Consider the following 16,882-nt stretch of genomic DNA (forward strand, 5'->3'; position numbering starts at 1 on the left):
CAAGTAAATTCAATGCTATACACACTGTCTGAGCTGTGAAATGTCGAATGTGCATACTTGTAAATGCAAGCAAACTGTGCGATAGCTCTATTAAATGATCGATAGCTCTATTAAATGATCGATATCTCTATTAAATTATCTATTAAAAGATCGCACAATCCATGACGACGCTAACTTTACTCCATTAAAATATTGTCACCTGGAACATTTCTTAAGATTTCCATAGAATAGATTTACACACACTTAGCAGATGCATAACATCACGCGTACAAAACAGTTTAAATCTATAACTTACACAGTATGCATTTATATAATGAATATAATACCCCGTCAAACACCTTCAAATAAATACTAAATTAATTCAATGATTGCGCAGTCTCATGCCTTAACAAAAATACATGACAGGAATTGTATTTAAAATGTATGTATGTTAAGCTTATTTTGCACCGTACATAGCAAACTGTGCTAATGGGAGGTGCGCGGAATAGACAATAATAAAATACTATAAATACTCAAAGACCCAGTAATATCCATTTTTTCTTCCTGTACACGTAGGAGCCCAATTGGTTTTTAAACTAAAGCAATTGTATATTAAAAAAAAGCTATGTACTGTATTGTATTGCTTTCTTTATTTATTAAAAGGCTGCTCACAGGGCAGGCTCTATTATTAATTGCACTACAATTATTTGCCAAGCAAACAAAATAGCACAAGGATACATTGAACAGCTTTGTCCTGACTCCTGTGTCAACATTGCTCAACTTTATATTCCACTGCTATCTTAAGCAAATAAATAGTTGGATCCCCTGTGAGCCAAGAATGTTTTTTTTTACAAGGCGGAAATGGCACATCAAAGGAAAATGAGACAAACAGGTCGAGGAGATTGGATGCCATTGTGGGTTTAGTCGGCTGTAACAAGTTTTGTAACAGGCATTTAAATGCGTATGGGCAGTTGCAATTGCCAAGTCTTGGAACTACGGGTGGTGTATAACTCAGAAACAAATGTTGCATAGCTGCCTGGGCTTGCTCTATGGTGTTACCATTCTCTAAAGATAAGTCAGGCTGGTAACAAAGCCCAAATGTAACAATTGTGCAAATTAGTGATGAGACTACCAAACCTGTTATTTCATTCTTCTGAATTATCTTTACATTTTTCACTTATAATCTGATGACTTCTTCATTTTGGATGTGTTAACTGCACAATATGCTTCGCATAAACATCATTTACGAAACAAAATGTAAATTCGAATAAATATTTGTACTTGTCAATAAAATAAAGTCAACACAAAATATCCCTTTCAATACAATTTTAAAATCGCAACCACAAATCAAAAGCACTGCACACTGAAGAAGTGCACGCGATCCGTAATGATGCCGTATTACAAGAAATTCACTGACAAGTCTGCGGGGACGGGCGCACAGTCGAAGCTAACGATGTATAGCAACAGCTCAGGAACTCAATCTCTGGTGCTGCCTGTCCGTCGCTGTGCTCCATAGAGCCTGAGTTTGTCCCACGAGGCCACAGCTTCCAAGAGACTGGCTCACGCGCGGATTGTGCGTTTGACGAGCCAAGCCAGTGGCATTCCAAAGCAAGGTAGCAGCCCATGCAACGTCAACACGGCCAGGCGGCTTGTTATTTTAAAATACTCTTAATGTTTTTTTTTCCCGTCCGTGCTGCTCAATGCACGCTTAAATGCACACCTAACAATGCCCCCTCTTTTAAGCAATTTTGTGTGAAAACGTTTCTCACAAAACTACTTTAAAAAAATATTCCCCATAGAAATAAATCGTTTCTGCATTGGACGGCACGCTTTCGGGAGATGTAGGGTTTTCTCGATGTAAAAAGAGAAGGGGGAAAACTACAAAGAGGAAAAAAATGCACACTTGTGGTTACTCATCCGTATCACACTATTTGGCCCAAAGGTGTACATAATAATCTTTAACCCTACGGAATTTACGGTTGGTGAAAGTACGGGTCTCCAAACATAAATAAAACATCAGCACTGCTGGAGTGAATACAAACTATGACTCGACAACAGACTTTGAATTAAACTGTTAGATGTTTCAAGAACAAATTAATAATCACCAAATCTACTTTTTAAATGTTGACGAACACCACCAACCAGCTACAAACCTCCTGTTCAAATATAATGATTTAGACCGGATTCACGACAGATGTGTTACATTCCATTAGCAGTGAAAAAAAAAATCACTGAAGTTTGTTTGATTAGCCCAACAAACATAACTGAAGACCAACGGGTCAGATAACCCTTCTCCTGGGTGTTCATTTTATGCTGGACTTTAAACCCGGATCCCGGATTACAGAGGTGTTACAACTTGAAAAACCTATCGAGCTATTTGTGCAGTCAGCCAGTGGTTCAATATACTCGGCCGTCGGAAAGCTGGCGATTCGTGACAATGACATGAGTGGCAATACCTTTCCGATCCGAGCAGCCGAAATACCCTCGTGTGGTCCGAGATCTCTTGGGTAACCTAGGGAAAGAAATACACGGCACGAATCAATTGAAGGGAAAGGTTAATGAAACGCAATCCAATATGCGCCGTTTTAATAGCTAGAGGTGAAGTTGAATGACAAGTGCTGGGCTGTATCACCAAGTTAATTATTTATAGAAAGAAGCGTACGAGAAGCAATGCCTAACGGGAGGGCAGAGGTTGATGGGGTGATCAGTAACGAGGCAGAGTTGAGGCAGACACAGCACTCATTTGCAACTTGAACGGACGCAGGCCCAATTAACGAAAACTAACGGACGCAGCTCACATACCACCACACCCCATACTTGTCCATCCGTGAACACAAAATACAGAACAAAATGTCTCGCAGCAAAATGATCAGGCTGCTGTTTGATGCCTCAAAGCTGCCGAGGACGTTGGGAGAAATGTGCACGTCTCAATTGCCCAACTGATGATGGCCAAATGGCCAAAGTGTCACCTCTCTGTGACTACAGACACAAATTAATACTTGCAGATTTTCATTATTGATTATGACGATGCCAGTAATGGGTTTATAAAATGGATGTTTAAGGAAGTCCCATTAAATACCATAATAGGGCAAAACAATTGTGCTGTCGTTCAAAGCACCACTTCAAAGTCAAAACATTCAGACATGCCATGTAAACATTACTTACGATAAATTTTAATAGGTTATGGCCCGTATAACCTACAACTGCTGCAGGTCAGTGCCACCATCATTGTATTTAAGGAAATTAAATCATCGCAGAAAAAAAGGAACTTCTCCAGCCATAACATTTTACTTAGGACCCCTGCCTCCAAGCATTAACAGTTTGACAGCGTGCGTAGTTCGGAGAGCTTAACTGTTCTCAAAGCAATACCCTCACTCTTACACTCGGCTGGCAGCATGTTAATACCTCGTTGGCTTTGAAGCTCTTGCCCTGCATGCCGTGTTTCCAGAAGGCGAGAACACTGTCCTGCAGACACACTGCGGGGAACGGGAACGGCAACACGATGACTCAAGACACCCCCGTACACGGATGGATGTCAGCAGGTTCAACAAATCCGTACGAGAGTCGTTGGGACGATATGCGACGTTTTAACACAAGACTGCTTCACGTACAACGCAACTCGAGAGAGTTTTTCAAGTTTTATGTTGGCCATCGCCAATATATCCAAAGGTGAAGTGCTTGTGACAGGTACTTAGACCATTTGTGATCTTCCTTTTGAAAATTCTCACTTAATGTTTTCAAATCTTACTAAATATTTGATATAAATGGCAACAGATATCTATGCTGATTTATAAACATCACATTTTTGGCAATTAATTTTCCCAATTTAAGTGTAAGGTGTAACATACAAGACAGTGTCATATCTGATGTTCGAAAATGGAAAACGCTCACACCCTTTTGTACACAATTCCAATAAATATACAAATTCAACCAATGCGTAGGGATGATATGTGCAACGTTCAAAACTGCAAAGTACGAAAAGTTGTACTTTACATACATTTAATGTATGCAGTGTATGTGCAGAATGCATGAGCGTTCTGTGACAGGCCATGTTTGCTCACCTATGAAATCGATCTGGAAGTCAAAGTGCAGCTCAGAGGCTTGTTTTTTGTTTGACTTCAGCTTTCCATGAAGGTTGACTATCTTTACACTCTCTGCAAATGGGACAAAAATGAAAGTGTAAGGCATTAATGCAACAAATACAATGGCACACTCCCATGAATGTCATGAATATCACTAACACGAACAATGCAGGCAGTGATCATAAAATCACATGACAGTAGACGAATTTACTTTGGGGGGCTTATCTTTTTTAAGTACCTTGGGTTTTTTTACGCAGTAAACTCCAATTTTGGCGTCATCTGGTCCAACACCAGTGGAGACTAGGCTCTAAGAAAAGCCGTCTCTCGGGTGTGGACCAATCAATTTCAAGGACAGTGCATATCATTATCAGAGTTGTCTCTTTTTGTTTGCATTTTGACTGCTTGTGTTGTGGTTATTGCAAACATGATCCCTTGTATAAAGGCGTCAGTTTTGGTGCTAGATAAAAGGGTAAAAACCTATTACTAAAGAATGATTAACTTTACATCCATTTTTTTCAATTAACTTCTGATGAAGGCCACCCTGCGCCATATAGGCTGTGGAATGTGTTCGACCGTACTTCACCATGCTGGTCAGTTAAGGTGGGTGAATGAAGGGGCCCAGGACTGTTTCAAATATAGCTCGCGCACTCTATATCAGCCTTTGCTGGGAATTAAACTCAGATCACTGTGTTCACAGTGCAGGGTGCTAATGATAGTGTTACCACTGTCCCCCTTTTATTACATTTTCTATAAAAGCATTGCATGATTATTTTTTTTATAAGCTCGTCGTTTTTACAACACCACAGTTGGTGTTTTTTTTTTAAGCAGAATGGTTAAAATAAAACGCTACATTACTGCTGACATCGTGTTTTTGCAAGTGTTTAGCATCCTATTGCAATTTTCCAATATCACATTGGAAAAATAGTTATAAGCATGCCATTTCTAAGCAGAATTACCAGATATAAGACAGTCCCCCAAACTGTGTACATACTTCAAATAATCTAGGTAAAATACACACTAACGCGCAATACATGAATATACAATGTGCTCGGTAGCACATTATATATTCAGTGAAAGCATTTTTGCCTGGGTCTTATGGGATGTGCATTAAAATGATGTAAATTTGCTTTTTGAACACCATTTATGTATACAACATAACATTCTTCCCCCAAGACACAAACAAGCATTTGCATATGCGATGCGTAATAAAAAAACAAATATAGATATGCCTGGAAGGTTCAAAGGTCATGGCACCGATTTGGCACTGCCGATAACCTGGGATCAAATCCACATTTTAAGCCACCTGCGATAAACCTGGGTTCACAATGTGTAGAAAGTTGATCATCTCAGGCCAGTCACAAATGACTGAGCGCAAGAGCAAGTCACGTACAAAAATATATCTTCTAATTTGAATGGCTAAATTCCACCCGAGAATTCAAATATATTGTGTCGAACTGACGTGCAATTAAAATGTATCGATAGCAGGGTGCGTACAAAAATTACCCCCCTCGTGTGTGAATAAACGAAGTCACTTGAGGGGATTTCGGAATAAATTCTGACTTCTTCACGAGATGTTAACAGAAGGTGATGCACTGCTCTGCAGATGTTCCGACATGGACAGTTCGTCCAATGACACAATGGCAATAATACAATTGGAATGCAATTTGTAAAAGGGAAATATAAACCAACAACTAGTGTAAACTATACATTGTTTCTTATTTACATAAATTTTTATATTCAAGCTTCTCGCCTCTCAAGCAACTTGAATGTGAATGCATTTATGGAAGCAATATTTGACTGCCCTTGCCTCTATTCTCAAGGGAACATGTGGAATAACCAAATATCACTCTAGCAAATATAACCAATGAAGATATTGTTGCTCTCACTCAGCAGTCACGTGATCTGCACATATAAGACACCAAATTCTTATACTCAGCTCTGAGAAGCAATTTCAACGATTTTAACATTTGTGCTCATCAGGAGCTAAGTGGTTGAGTTGGGATATAGAGATGTGGAAAGGAATACCTTTGAATTTCCAAGTTATTACTGTGCTTCTAACTTATGGAGTTAGCAATTTGAACTTAAACCCACTTATGTGGTAATCAACTTCTATTTGAACTACGCCTTTACTACATGCACTATGTTCAAACTTCCAACAGGCCTGCCCCACAGTAAGCACCATAAACACACTACACAGTCATTCATCATCTAATCGGGGTGTAAGAATGCACCAATTAATACCGATGCTTAAGACTCAAGATAGGTGCAAATCCCATTCATAAGAATCGATTTATGCAAAATCCATTGAAACGATATACTAACGATAAATGTATGCGAAAACGGTGAATAAAATAAGACAATGTTGTAAAAAAACAACACATTTCAAAAACAGTAAAAACGAATCAATACTGGCTCCGAATGACAAAAATTCATGAAATCACCAGGAGGGCATAGGGGGTCAACAGTTACACCCCAACTGTTTAACCGTCTAACCCAGGGGGGGTTCGCAACCTGTGGCTCCAGAGCCGCATGCGGCTCTTTAAGGACCGCTTCGTGACTCGTTATTTATTAAGGACCCCACCGTCTCGTATTCACGTTGCATTGCGGCTCTTGAAATATTGAGGTTTTCACCGAATTCGAGAAAAACGCCTCTTCTTGTTATTTTGGTTGCCGACCTCTGATCCAACCCTTACCCATCCCACATGTGGCCCCCTAAGCTCCCATGACTCCCATGCAACCTGAGAATAGGAATCCCCGCCCATCGTTAACGGTGTTTCCATGGGCCATTCAACATGCACGTGTGGGACCGTCTGGCTGCAAACAACAACACTCGTGTATGTGCTTGTGAGCCGATACCACAGACACTCTGAGCCTGTCACTTGTGAGCTGCAACAGAACATGCGGACGGTGGTTCGCATTACGGGATCGACGCACGGGGGTGGCGGTGACACACACCTGAGTTGTGTTCTTTTCATCATTTAATTTGATTGTCCGCAGGGCTGTGCCGCCTAAGCTGTAATTCCATACCGCCATTACGAAACTGCCAGGTCGTGACATAACCTCGCACGCAGCCCTGCGTGGAGCCATCGCGCAGTGTCCTGCCAATTTGCACTGACCATAAGGAGAACAACGATATATCTAGGATTTCCATTTGTGCACCCTAATATGGTATGCAATAGACTTTTGTATGAAGTATTTTAGATTGGGCCTCACAAGCCCTTTTAAGTCCCATATGTCCATTATGAACCTCAATAATTGTATACAAAGTATGCCACAAGTATAACTGCTAAGGCTGGAATAATTCACCCCATCCTCTGCAAACCACAGCAATTAAATGGTCACAAACTGTCACGTTTCAAGGCTGTGATTAGGTGAAATTATTCATAAAACATATATGCAGACAATTTTTTTACGTTTAATTTAGATAGTTTCTAATTTTTTTCTGCTAAGTTTGTAGTTCTCACACAATTCAATGCATTAAAGTGAGACTAAATTATCAATAATTGTTGAAAAGATGCTGTTACATCACAAGTAACAACCGATAAAGTTGTATTATTGAGCCCAAACAGTATTTACAGTGACAGGCGACAATTGATGGTACAGTTGTCCCTCACTATAACGCGGTTCACCTTTCGCGGCCTCGCTGTTTCGCGGATTTTTGTTTAGTGTAATTTTGCATGCTTTTTTTTCCTGCGTACAGTATGAACGCGCATTGTGTTCGGCGTCCTGATTGGCTAAGGGAGAACCGCACATGTGTTCTGCGTCCTGATTAGCTAAGGGAGTACAGAATGCGTTCGGCTAGCCAGATTTACAAAAATGTTTGGGCTTGAAAACAGGTTTTGATCTTTGGTTTCATTTACTAATATTGTATTTATTTTTTTTAATCTGCGAAAGTTTGAACGTGTTCAAATAAGAGAGAAATGTGAGAAAATGTTAATGCCTGTCTGAGAAAAGTGTATAAAAGTGTGTGGTTAGGGGTTCTACGGCCTTAAAACATGTATAATAATTGTAAAAAATAAAGCTGATTACTTCGCGGATTTCGTCTATTGCGGGTTATTTTTAGAACGTATCCCCCGCGATAAACGAGGGACCACTGTATTCCTTTATATATAAGTATTCAGCACGCCCTGATCTGATAACCCAAATGACTCGGTGTTGGAAGAGTATGCACATTGACAACACAAACTCAACAGGGCAAGAACACTTACATGGGTCGGACTTTGATACATTCAATAGTTTTCAACGATTAAACTTCTCCAGACTTCAACAAAGAATACGAATACAATCGTGAAAACGTTAGTCATGAGCAACCACTGCACATGTAAATGAAGTTGCTTGCAAATGAAGTGCCGTGGCAATACACCACGGAGTGGTAGGCACCAAGTCATCCCAACAATCGAACATATTAAACAAATGTGTTTGTTCGTACGGAGATTAACGTGTGGGAGAGCACTGGGTGATGTCTCTATGGCGTCGGGCGGCGTGTATAATGTTTTCGCAAACCGCTTTGTCACGTTGGAGTTGTGGGAATAAAAAATAAACAAGGGCAGCGTTTCCCTGGAAACAAAACCGCTGGCAAGCAGCGGCCAATGTCTGAATTATTGTTTGACGTTCTGGAAAAGATCAGCGTTTAAACCAACTGCTAAAACTGGTCGTCCAAAGTTGTTGACTTAAAAGCTTGTGCAGTGCAAGACAAAATAAACAGAAGCAATCTTATACAACGCAAGTGTATTTTTGTTTTATATAGCTGCGCTTTGCATTCCATTACTTCAATGAAGTAAAATGTGTCATCGCCAGCACACCTGTAACTTAGTGATGTTAAGGTGGGGTTGGTGGATTGCAGACAGCGACAAACGTGGAACACTCGCCTGCAGGTCCTCAAGGTAGCCTTATATATGGTGGCAGGAGTGAAATGCAGGAATCATAAAACTTCTTGTAATTATGTGAGGTTTGCGTAGATTCTGATTCGCAAAGCACCAGTATCATTATAAAGATACTAGCATTGGCAGCAACATAACATCACCTCGCCACCGCAGAAATGTACACAGAAGGCAAAAGTGTATTCCTTTTTACGTAGTAAAAGGTATTAAAAAATTGGAGACGAACGACTGGAACCACAAGGGTTTATAAGATGCAAGAACTACCCAGTCAAGCAGGAAGTACACCACCTTAACACTGTTATACACCTTTCAAAAAGAGGTGAATAAGAATGAAGTTGGGGCGATCATGAATAAAAAAACAGTGGACTAGGCAGCACAATATTTATTACGTAGCAAATTGGAACAGGCACTCCTAAATGTCACCTTTTGTAACTGCCATCAGGCTTCGATGAGTGAATATGAAATAAGAGCAGCTTTTTCCACGTGCTTGCTTGTGCGTACGAGACAGGGATGTATTGTTTGCAAGCCCTTTATCAAGGCGCTACCAGATGCCAGAGCTCATTATATTACAGTTCACCCAGAGGACTTTTATTCCTTTCAATGGACAAGTTAAAGCCATATCCATTAAATTTTATAAAGGTTGTTTCGAAAAACGTTTTTACCCTTTCCCATGCATTGAAAGGCATGCAATTTTCTCATATTTTCCCCCTTTGTTTTGGGAACTATACGTACTATGCAAAGCAGAGGAGAATGCTTCCACTCATGAATAACAGCAAATATAATTCAATCATCCCTAGCATTGTGTGGCTCCTGCTCTCAACCCAATTACTGGTGTAAAAAAATATTAAGAAAAAGCATGAAATGCCCAACAAAGACCATGACATTTTCAGTTGGGGGGGGGGGGGTTTATAAAATTGCCTGGAAATTGGACGCAAAGTAAATGATTGTCCTATCGCAAGGCAGGACTTGTTTGGGTCAGCATGAGCAGATTATGTGTGTTTATCAATAGATGTCCTGTTCCCTAAAGGCTATATTAGTTTTTATATTAGTTTCCTCACATATATTACTTCTACCTGAATACGGGTCTCTCTGCTAACCTTGGGTGTCTCACTTAGCCTTAATATCCCCGATCCAGCAACCTTCTTGCCTCTCAACTGCTGCACTGCAGGCATGCATTGCTGCCATCTCTCACAAATACCACACCTACACCTTGAATCCATTTAGGATATGTATGAAAAGACATCATTTTCAGAAGGGACGGTTGGACATTAGCAGTGGCTGCCTCTGTTGTTTTGACTGCATGCAGCCCAAATGCAGCATTAACAGCGGCGCTGTCCCAGGGAAAAGTGTGCCGCACACAGCAATGGCTCGCATGCTCCAGTTATGTGCAATGTTCCTGGATGGCAATTACTGAAGCATTTCATAGACTATAATTAACCTTCACGACTAACTAGCTCCCAAGTCAATTACACAACGGGTCTTTGGGCATATAAAATGCTAACCCAATTTTCCGCAGTGTTCTCGAGGATGATGAATCTGAAGTTGACGGCTGGCGAAGCACGTACACTTATATTTGTATTTCCATTACGCGTGATGCTTGTGCCGCAAACACACTACATGATTCTACATTGGGAGCATTTTACACCAAGGAATAAAGTTGACCGTATGGGCAAAAAAACACCAAGACGAAATTCAAAAATTAAAAGATCCTATTTTCTTTTTATACGACACCATCTATTGGCCGTCCGTTCCCTGCCAGATGGGAGTCTGAAGAAGAGGATTATGTCCGTGTTGTCTACTAAACCCCGTCTCTAAAATCCTCGTTTATAAGCCAGTATCCCTTCCCAAATTAAACATGTTGTCATTTTGCAATTATCTTATAAAAAATAAATCATTCATTACAAACAGCTATATTAAGGATATATTTTATGACCTATACAAAACGTGGTACTTTGTTTAATAAGGTAACATTTTCTTGTCTCAGAATAAAATAAAAAAATAATTTTGACTGGAATGCAATAAAGATCACTATTGGAAAGTATGTGGGAAGTGTAAGCGCCGGAAGTATGAATAAGAGGTCGTGAGAATAGATTTCAAAAGTAGTTCTGTTATATCTCCTTCTGTGGGCCATTCTCAAACAAAAACAGGGTGGGGTGATGAACCACCTCTGCAAGCATTCCGAATGGATGATTTGTGTCATAATATTACGTCGATCGAACAGTTGAATCGCAAATTGAAAAACGTTACAATAAAAAAAAGATGATCAAGGTAATGAAGTTGCCTTTTTTCATGCAAAGGAGATCATACACGAGGTTGTCTGACCCCCATAGTAACACTCTTCTCAAAGTAGCACCGCTGCCGTCGAGAAGTGTGAAGGGTGAGAGTAGAAAGGACACGGTACGTACTGTCTATGGCAACCACCACTGTGTCCTTCTCCAGCTGGCTAAGGTGGATAGCTTCCAGCTGGGCACTGCCTAAAACGGGACAACGCAAAAGGTTGTATTAGCGCACATTGCATTCAATGCGGTCAATTAGAAACACATTTTTTATATAAAAAAGACAGACTTAATTGTTTTAAAGTTAAACAGTTATTAGCAGCAAAAAGCGGTTCTAAGGAAATTCGTTTTCAATCTAAATTTAAAAGTGCATAGCTCCAGTGGCTTCCTATTGTAGGAAGGAAGTGCGAAGCCAATGGAGCTAAATCATCTCGATTGAAAACTCATTTCTTCAGAACTGATTTTTGTGTATAGTTTGTTGTCCTTCCCCGGCACCTCCAATTACCCCGGCTGGCTACGTCGGGTGCAAACTAAGTTCTACATACAAGTAGCTATTTACCCTTCCAGCAAATCAGTAAAATATGATTAGGGGGCGCATAATTTGACTTGAGCTTTCATTAGTCTTTTTTTAATTATCACTTAAAATACATTTTAGTTGTCTTATTTATAAGGTTAAATATAACATTACACCCATGATCTGCATAAACCTTGTATTCAATTGCAAACAATCCATTCTCCCACGCGTCATTCGATACATATATTTGCATAAGAATAAATTTGAATCAATAAATAAATGCATAGTTAAACGCATGGATATTACCATGTAACAGTATATTTAAATTATGTGTATTTACTCTATTAATTTGAACTAATTAACAAGAGTAATTTACACCCGCTCATGATTATTAGAAAGAAACAAAATATATTAAACATCATCATCACAAAACCGCTAAGGGATGGTGATGACAGAGGCCTTCAACTTGCAGTGGACTGACTATGGCTGTTTACGAGAATTTAAAACCTCCAATAGCTTTTACAGGACAAGGTTTAATTCCATCTTGTGAAAATATAAGCCCCAGTGCAATTAAACTTTTCCCAGAGATTAATTATCGGGTTAATTACCTCATTATTAAAAGAACACGCGATGCTAATAGCACCACAAAGATTAATAGACATTCACCGTTAAATAACACACAGCAACACAGGCGGCTGACCGTAATCCCCATCTTGGCTGCGAGGTTTAACGTTCTCAAAAATATACTGCCACTAACTCGGCGACCTTTTAAAAACAATCATTTTATATCATGAGAAGTTCATTCATTTTTGTTGTTGTTGTTGCTGCTGCTGCTGTTAAATTCACCTACAGCTTTGGACATATTCCTTCACTGTTGAACTGTGACATAGTGCTACAAAAGAAACGCACAACACCCGCTGTAGAAATCAATTCCACTTAAATAGTAAGCGCTTGTGCGACGGCACCAGCACCCCGGGTACAGTAGAGGCAGCAGGCGGGGTGGGGGACAAGCATGACGAAGCTGTTTTCCACCGCTGGCAATCTGAAATGCGGCAAATGTAATCACTAATTGGAAGCTGTTCACCTCTCTCCAAAGTATTGCATCTTCGTGGCTATTAATAGTACATCATCCGACAAGAGACGATTTAATGTCATGCAGTCTGACCTGCCTACATGTGCCGCTCCTGCACGCTAATGAGTATTATTTAACAACGTCATTTTGGCGGCGCTAAAATCCGGATTTAGAAAGCTTTGCTCAGTTTTAATGTGGGAGAGCAACCACTCAACTCGCTTGCAATAAACGTCCCATGTGTTTTGTTACCGGGGGTAGACTTGCCACAAGCAGAACACCTACTACTTTGAGTATCGACTAGTCATCCAACAATTCACCTCTCCCTCCTCTCGACCACTTGACTGTGTAATAATTCGATTTAAGAATATATTATTTTTGTCATTGTTTGTCCGGTTTCGTTTGCTCAATCTTGTTTCAAATGTCCATCTCATTGGCGCTGGTCTGCCCACCCCGTGTACACTGTGCTGTTTGTACTGCCGGTCTCATTTATACTGTTTGTACTGCGTCTCCTGTCAGGAATGAATTGTCATGTCTCATCTGGCCGCCTATCTCATTTGTTCCGTTTCATCCATTCCATTCCAAACACGGGGGGGGGGGGGGGGTATAATTGCAAGTTGTTTTTAAAGCAAAAATCTAGGGATTAATCAATTATTTCATGCACAATACACAATGCGCATATGTGAGCATAACATTTTTCAGTTAAATGTTACCTCCATACCACAGACTAAGTAACTAAATGTGATTATCGTATGGCTTTTGGTCACTTAAAAATAATGCAATGTAAATGGATGAACACTGAGACAAGGTAATTTAGTAAAATCGCACAGCCGGCAAATGCAGGTGAAGGAGAGCTCAGCCGAGTGCACAGAAACTCCCCGACACAACAACCCTTCAGCACATTACTTCCCAATAAAGCCACCAGGTTTTACCCTCTGTTAAAACATGTTATAAACAATAACAACAGAGTCGAGTCAGTGGTTTGGCCACAAGTGTTGTCATCACATCTATCCCTCTATTTAAGGGACGAAACAGGAGGATTTCTCCACAAGTCTGGCTGTAACCTGATGAAGCTAGTTGTAATTACAGCAAAACGTCACTCAGATTTTAAATGTTGTGACTTTGCTCTCCAACACACCGGTGTGCTGCACTAGTAACGAATTGACAAGTTCTGTATACGTGACAAACCTTACTAGTTGGCTGTGTTGGGTGGTGGCGGGTTTAACGACACATTTATATATTTACACGATCTCACCCAAAAAAAAACAGTATTATGGTTAAAGTTGTGAGTGTTCGCAGACTATTTGGCAACATTTCTGAAGTGGTCTGGCAGCCAAAATTAAATCAACTTGCAGAGAGCGCCCTCTGCTGAGGGACAATCTGGATGCGGTTCTATCGTATTTTCAGCCTCCCCGATAAATATTTTAAAATGTTAAAGCAGTTCTGCAACAATGGATACAATTGGTACAATGACTGTAAACAAAATTTAATGCCTCGAACAGAGTAAGATTGTTTTACTATCATGCTTGCCGAAACACAGGCCTGAAGGCCCAAAACGCCAAGTCCCCAGGTGAAATGATATCGGATGTACATATAGAATAAAATTGGGGGTAAAAAGAAAGGGCTGAATGCGTGGATAAGAGATGACTTGCCGATGCTGCGGTTTAACAATATATATTGGTTAACCATCAGATGCACTTCTGCAGCCATCTGGAATGCTCTTCCTTCCGACATTAGGAAGCCACTGGAGCTACTTATTTTTAAATCTATATTGAAAACGCATCTTTTTTTTAAACCGCTTTTTGCGCTTAATTTTTTGTCCTTCCCCGCACTTCCGTTAAGCACGGTTGGCTATGTACCGTGCGAAAAAAGTTCAACAAATATACGTACATTAACAGGAATGTGTGTCAGCCGGCACACGAGTGTTCAAAAAGCTGAAATTTTTTATTTTTTATTTTACCAGGTAAGACCCACTGAGCTATACAGCTCTTTTTCAGAAGCAACCTGGTGAGAAATTATAGCTCAAATAAGTGCCGATCACGTGGACATGTATAGCAGCCAAACATTGTAGACACATGTTGATTCTAAATGCGGAAGGAAAAACCGCAGGAACCAAATAAAAATGCACGCGACTACAGGGAGAATATGCAAACTTCAAACATACGGTAGGGGGCCATACATTAAGTACGTACGCATGGAGGGGGGAGGGGGGGTTAACCCAAATGCGTTCTCTTGCGTATGGGGGGTGACGCCTCGATATTAATTTGTCTACATTGGCCTTTAAATGAGTTAGATAGTCCAGCGGTGGGCTGTTTGCTTAAAGACGTTAATATTATTCATCCTTGATCATTTCTGCGTGGATTAAATATCGGCCGTTCTATAGGATTCGGAGGGGAGGGGGTGCGTCAGGCGTACGTACGCAGGTGGGAGGGGGGGTGTAAAAAGTCCACGTGCGTACACAGGGAGGGGGGTGGTCAAGTTGACAGATTTGTGCGTACGTACTAAATGGATGGCCCCGAGGCATTAGGTTGGGATCGAACCTACTACCCTCCTGTACACCAGGCGAGGTAGTTAACATATCGCCTCTGTGGCGCATTCACATTACCAGAGCCGAGTTCCGTGAACCAGGAAGAGGCAGAGTTGAGGTTGATGGTCTCGAAGCGCAGGTCTTGGCCCTGATCGATGCCACACCCCACGGCCACGCACACGAGTGGGAACTCCTGGTCGGGTACCACGAGCATCTCAAACACCTTCAGCGGGTTGGGCAGCGGGAAGTGAAAATGCTGCGCCACAGAATGACAAATACAGACACACATGCGGGACAAACCTTTAGGGGCAATGCTCTATTTGACTTCTTCAGATACAAAGTCAAATGTACATGTACAGCTATTTGTCAGTTCATTGCTCGATGATGGCCTCCCCATGCGGGGCAGGTTATGAGGATCATTTGGCCCGGCTTCACAACACTGGGTCCTGATGAATAACGTCTGCAATAACAAAAACGTAATTTTTGATCGCAAAGCATTAATAAAGATGACACTGCATTTATTTACACTACTGGCACACGAATCAGATTGAGAACCACGACACTGGAACCACAGAGCAATTAAAAATACTTATATAAGATGCGGCTATTAAAACTGTATGTGCTGTTTAAAGGTGTTGTATACACCCAGCATCTTGGGTAGATCATCAAATCTCAAAGACTAGCTTGTTTGCCCGTCCAAGGACGGGTGTATATTGCAGTAAATCTGAAAGTCAGAAAAATAGTTCAGTTAATGATTATTAATGAGGGGGGGGTAATTCCGGAGACCCTGAGTTTAAATAACTGAACTTGAAATGAGAGCGACTTCCCCCCTCCCTCCCCTTTCCCCCTGTCCTTTCCTGAAGAAAAGAGATCTGATGTGTGGTCTCACATAACGCCACAGTCCGATACGTCCGCTTTGGTTGTCTGTCCAAGCCGCCTATCTATCTCGCTATGCACCACTCACTTGTTACAGAAGTTGTACATCCCCCCCAGCTCCCGTGGTTGGATCAATAAAAAGACAAAAAAACACATCATACCTACACAAATTAACTCATAAAGAAACTAACTGTGAACCGTTACCAATGATTAACTCACTCTGGTCGTTGCCTTACCTTGACCAGCATGAACTTCTGCATTGGCTCGTACCACTGTAGCAGCACCACACTTGACGTGAGAGCACCACACAGGTACGTGTTTCCCGTGTAAAGGTTGTTGGCTGCACAGTAACCGGGGATTCAAAAACAAAGGGAAAAAATGTCAATTTCAAGTAATCCCGGTCGGTTTACAGCAAGAAGACTACATTGTGATGCTTTTGCAAGTTATGTTCATTGAGAGTACTCTGGCTGCTAGAAACTTGCACGTGACAAGTCACTTCTCGTTGATTTATGGTCATTTGTGGCCAAGTCGTTTCTGAAAAAGAGCTTTATATTACTCAGCGGGCCTTACCTGGTAAAATTAAAATAGTTAAATAGAAAATATGCAAGTACGCCAAAGTGTTTTGCAGACTGCAAGATGGCCAAATTAGTACGGTTGGCTACGTACGGTGCGAAATAAG

At 40.9% G+C, this 16,882-nt stretch overlaps 1 protein-coding gene across 1 annotated transcript in view; it reads right to left on the reverse strand.

The window, feature by feature from the left end:
* Positions 1 to 16,882, reverse strand: part of LOC116943167 (mitogen-activated protein kinase kinase kinase kinase 5-like) — an 81,773-nt gene that overhangs the window by 12,511 nt on the left and 52,380 nt on the right. Inside the window, exons 26-31 of the mRNA XM_032955773.2 lie at positions 16,440 to 16,543; positions 15,406 to 15,583; positions 11,347 to 11,415; positions 4,041 to 4,133; positions 3,385 to 3,455; positions 2,436 to 2,491 (exon numbers count right to left, since the gene is read on the reverse strand). Coding sequence (XP_032811664.2) covers positions 2,436 to 2,491; positions 3,385 to 3,455; positions 4,041 to 4,133; positions 11,347 to 11,415; positions 15,406 to 15,583; positions 16,440 to 16,543 — 571 coding nt within the window. The remainder of the gene's footprint in view (positions 1 to 2,435; positions 2,492 to 3,384; positions 3,456 to 4,040; positions 4,134 to 11,346; positions 11,416 to 15,405; positions 15,584 to 16,439; positions 16,544 to 16,882) is intronic.

The sequence above is a fragment of the Petromyzon marinus genome, chromosome 17 (genome assembly GCF_048934315.1).
Source record: "Petromyzon marinus isolate PM22_M1 ecotype Great Lakes invasive population chromosome 17, UKy_Petmar_22M1.pri1.0, whole genome shotgun sequence".
Taxonomy (NCBI): Eukaryota; Metazoa; Chordata; class Hyperoartia; order Petromyzontiformes; family Petromyzontidae; genus Petromyzon; species Petromyzon marinus.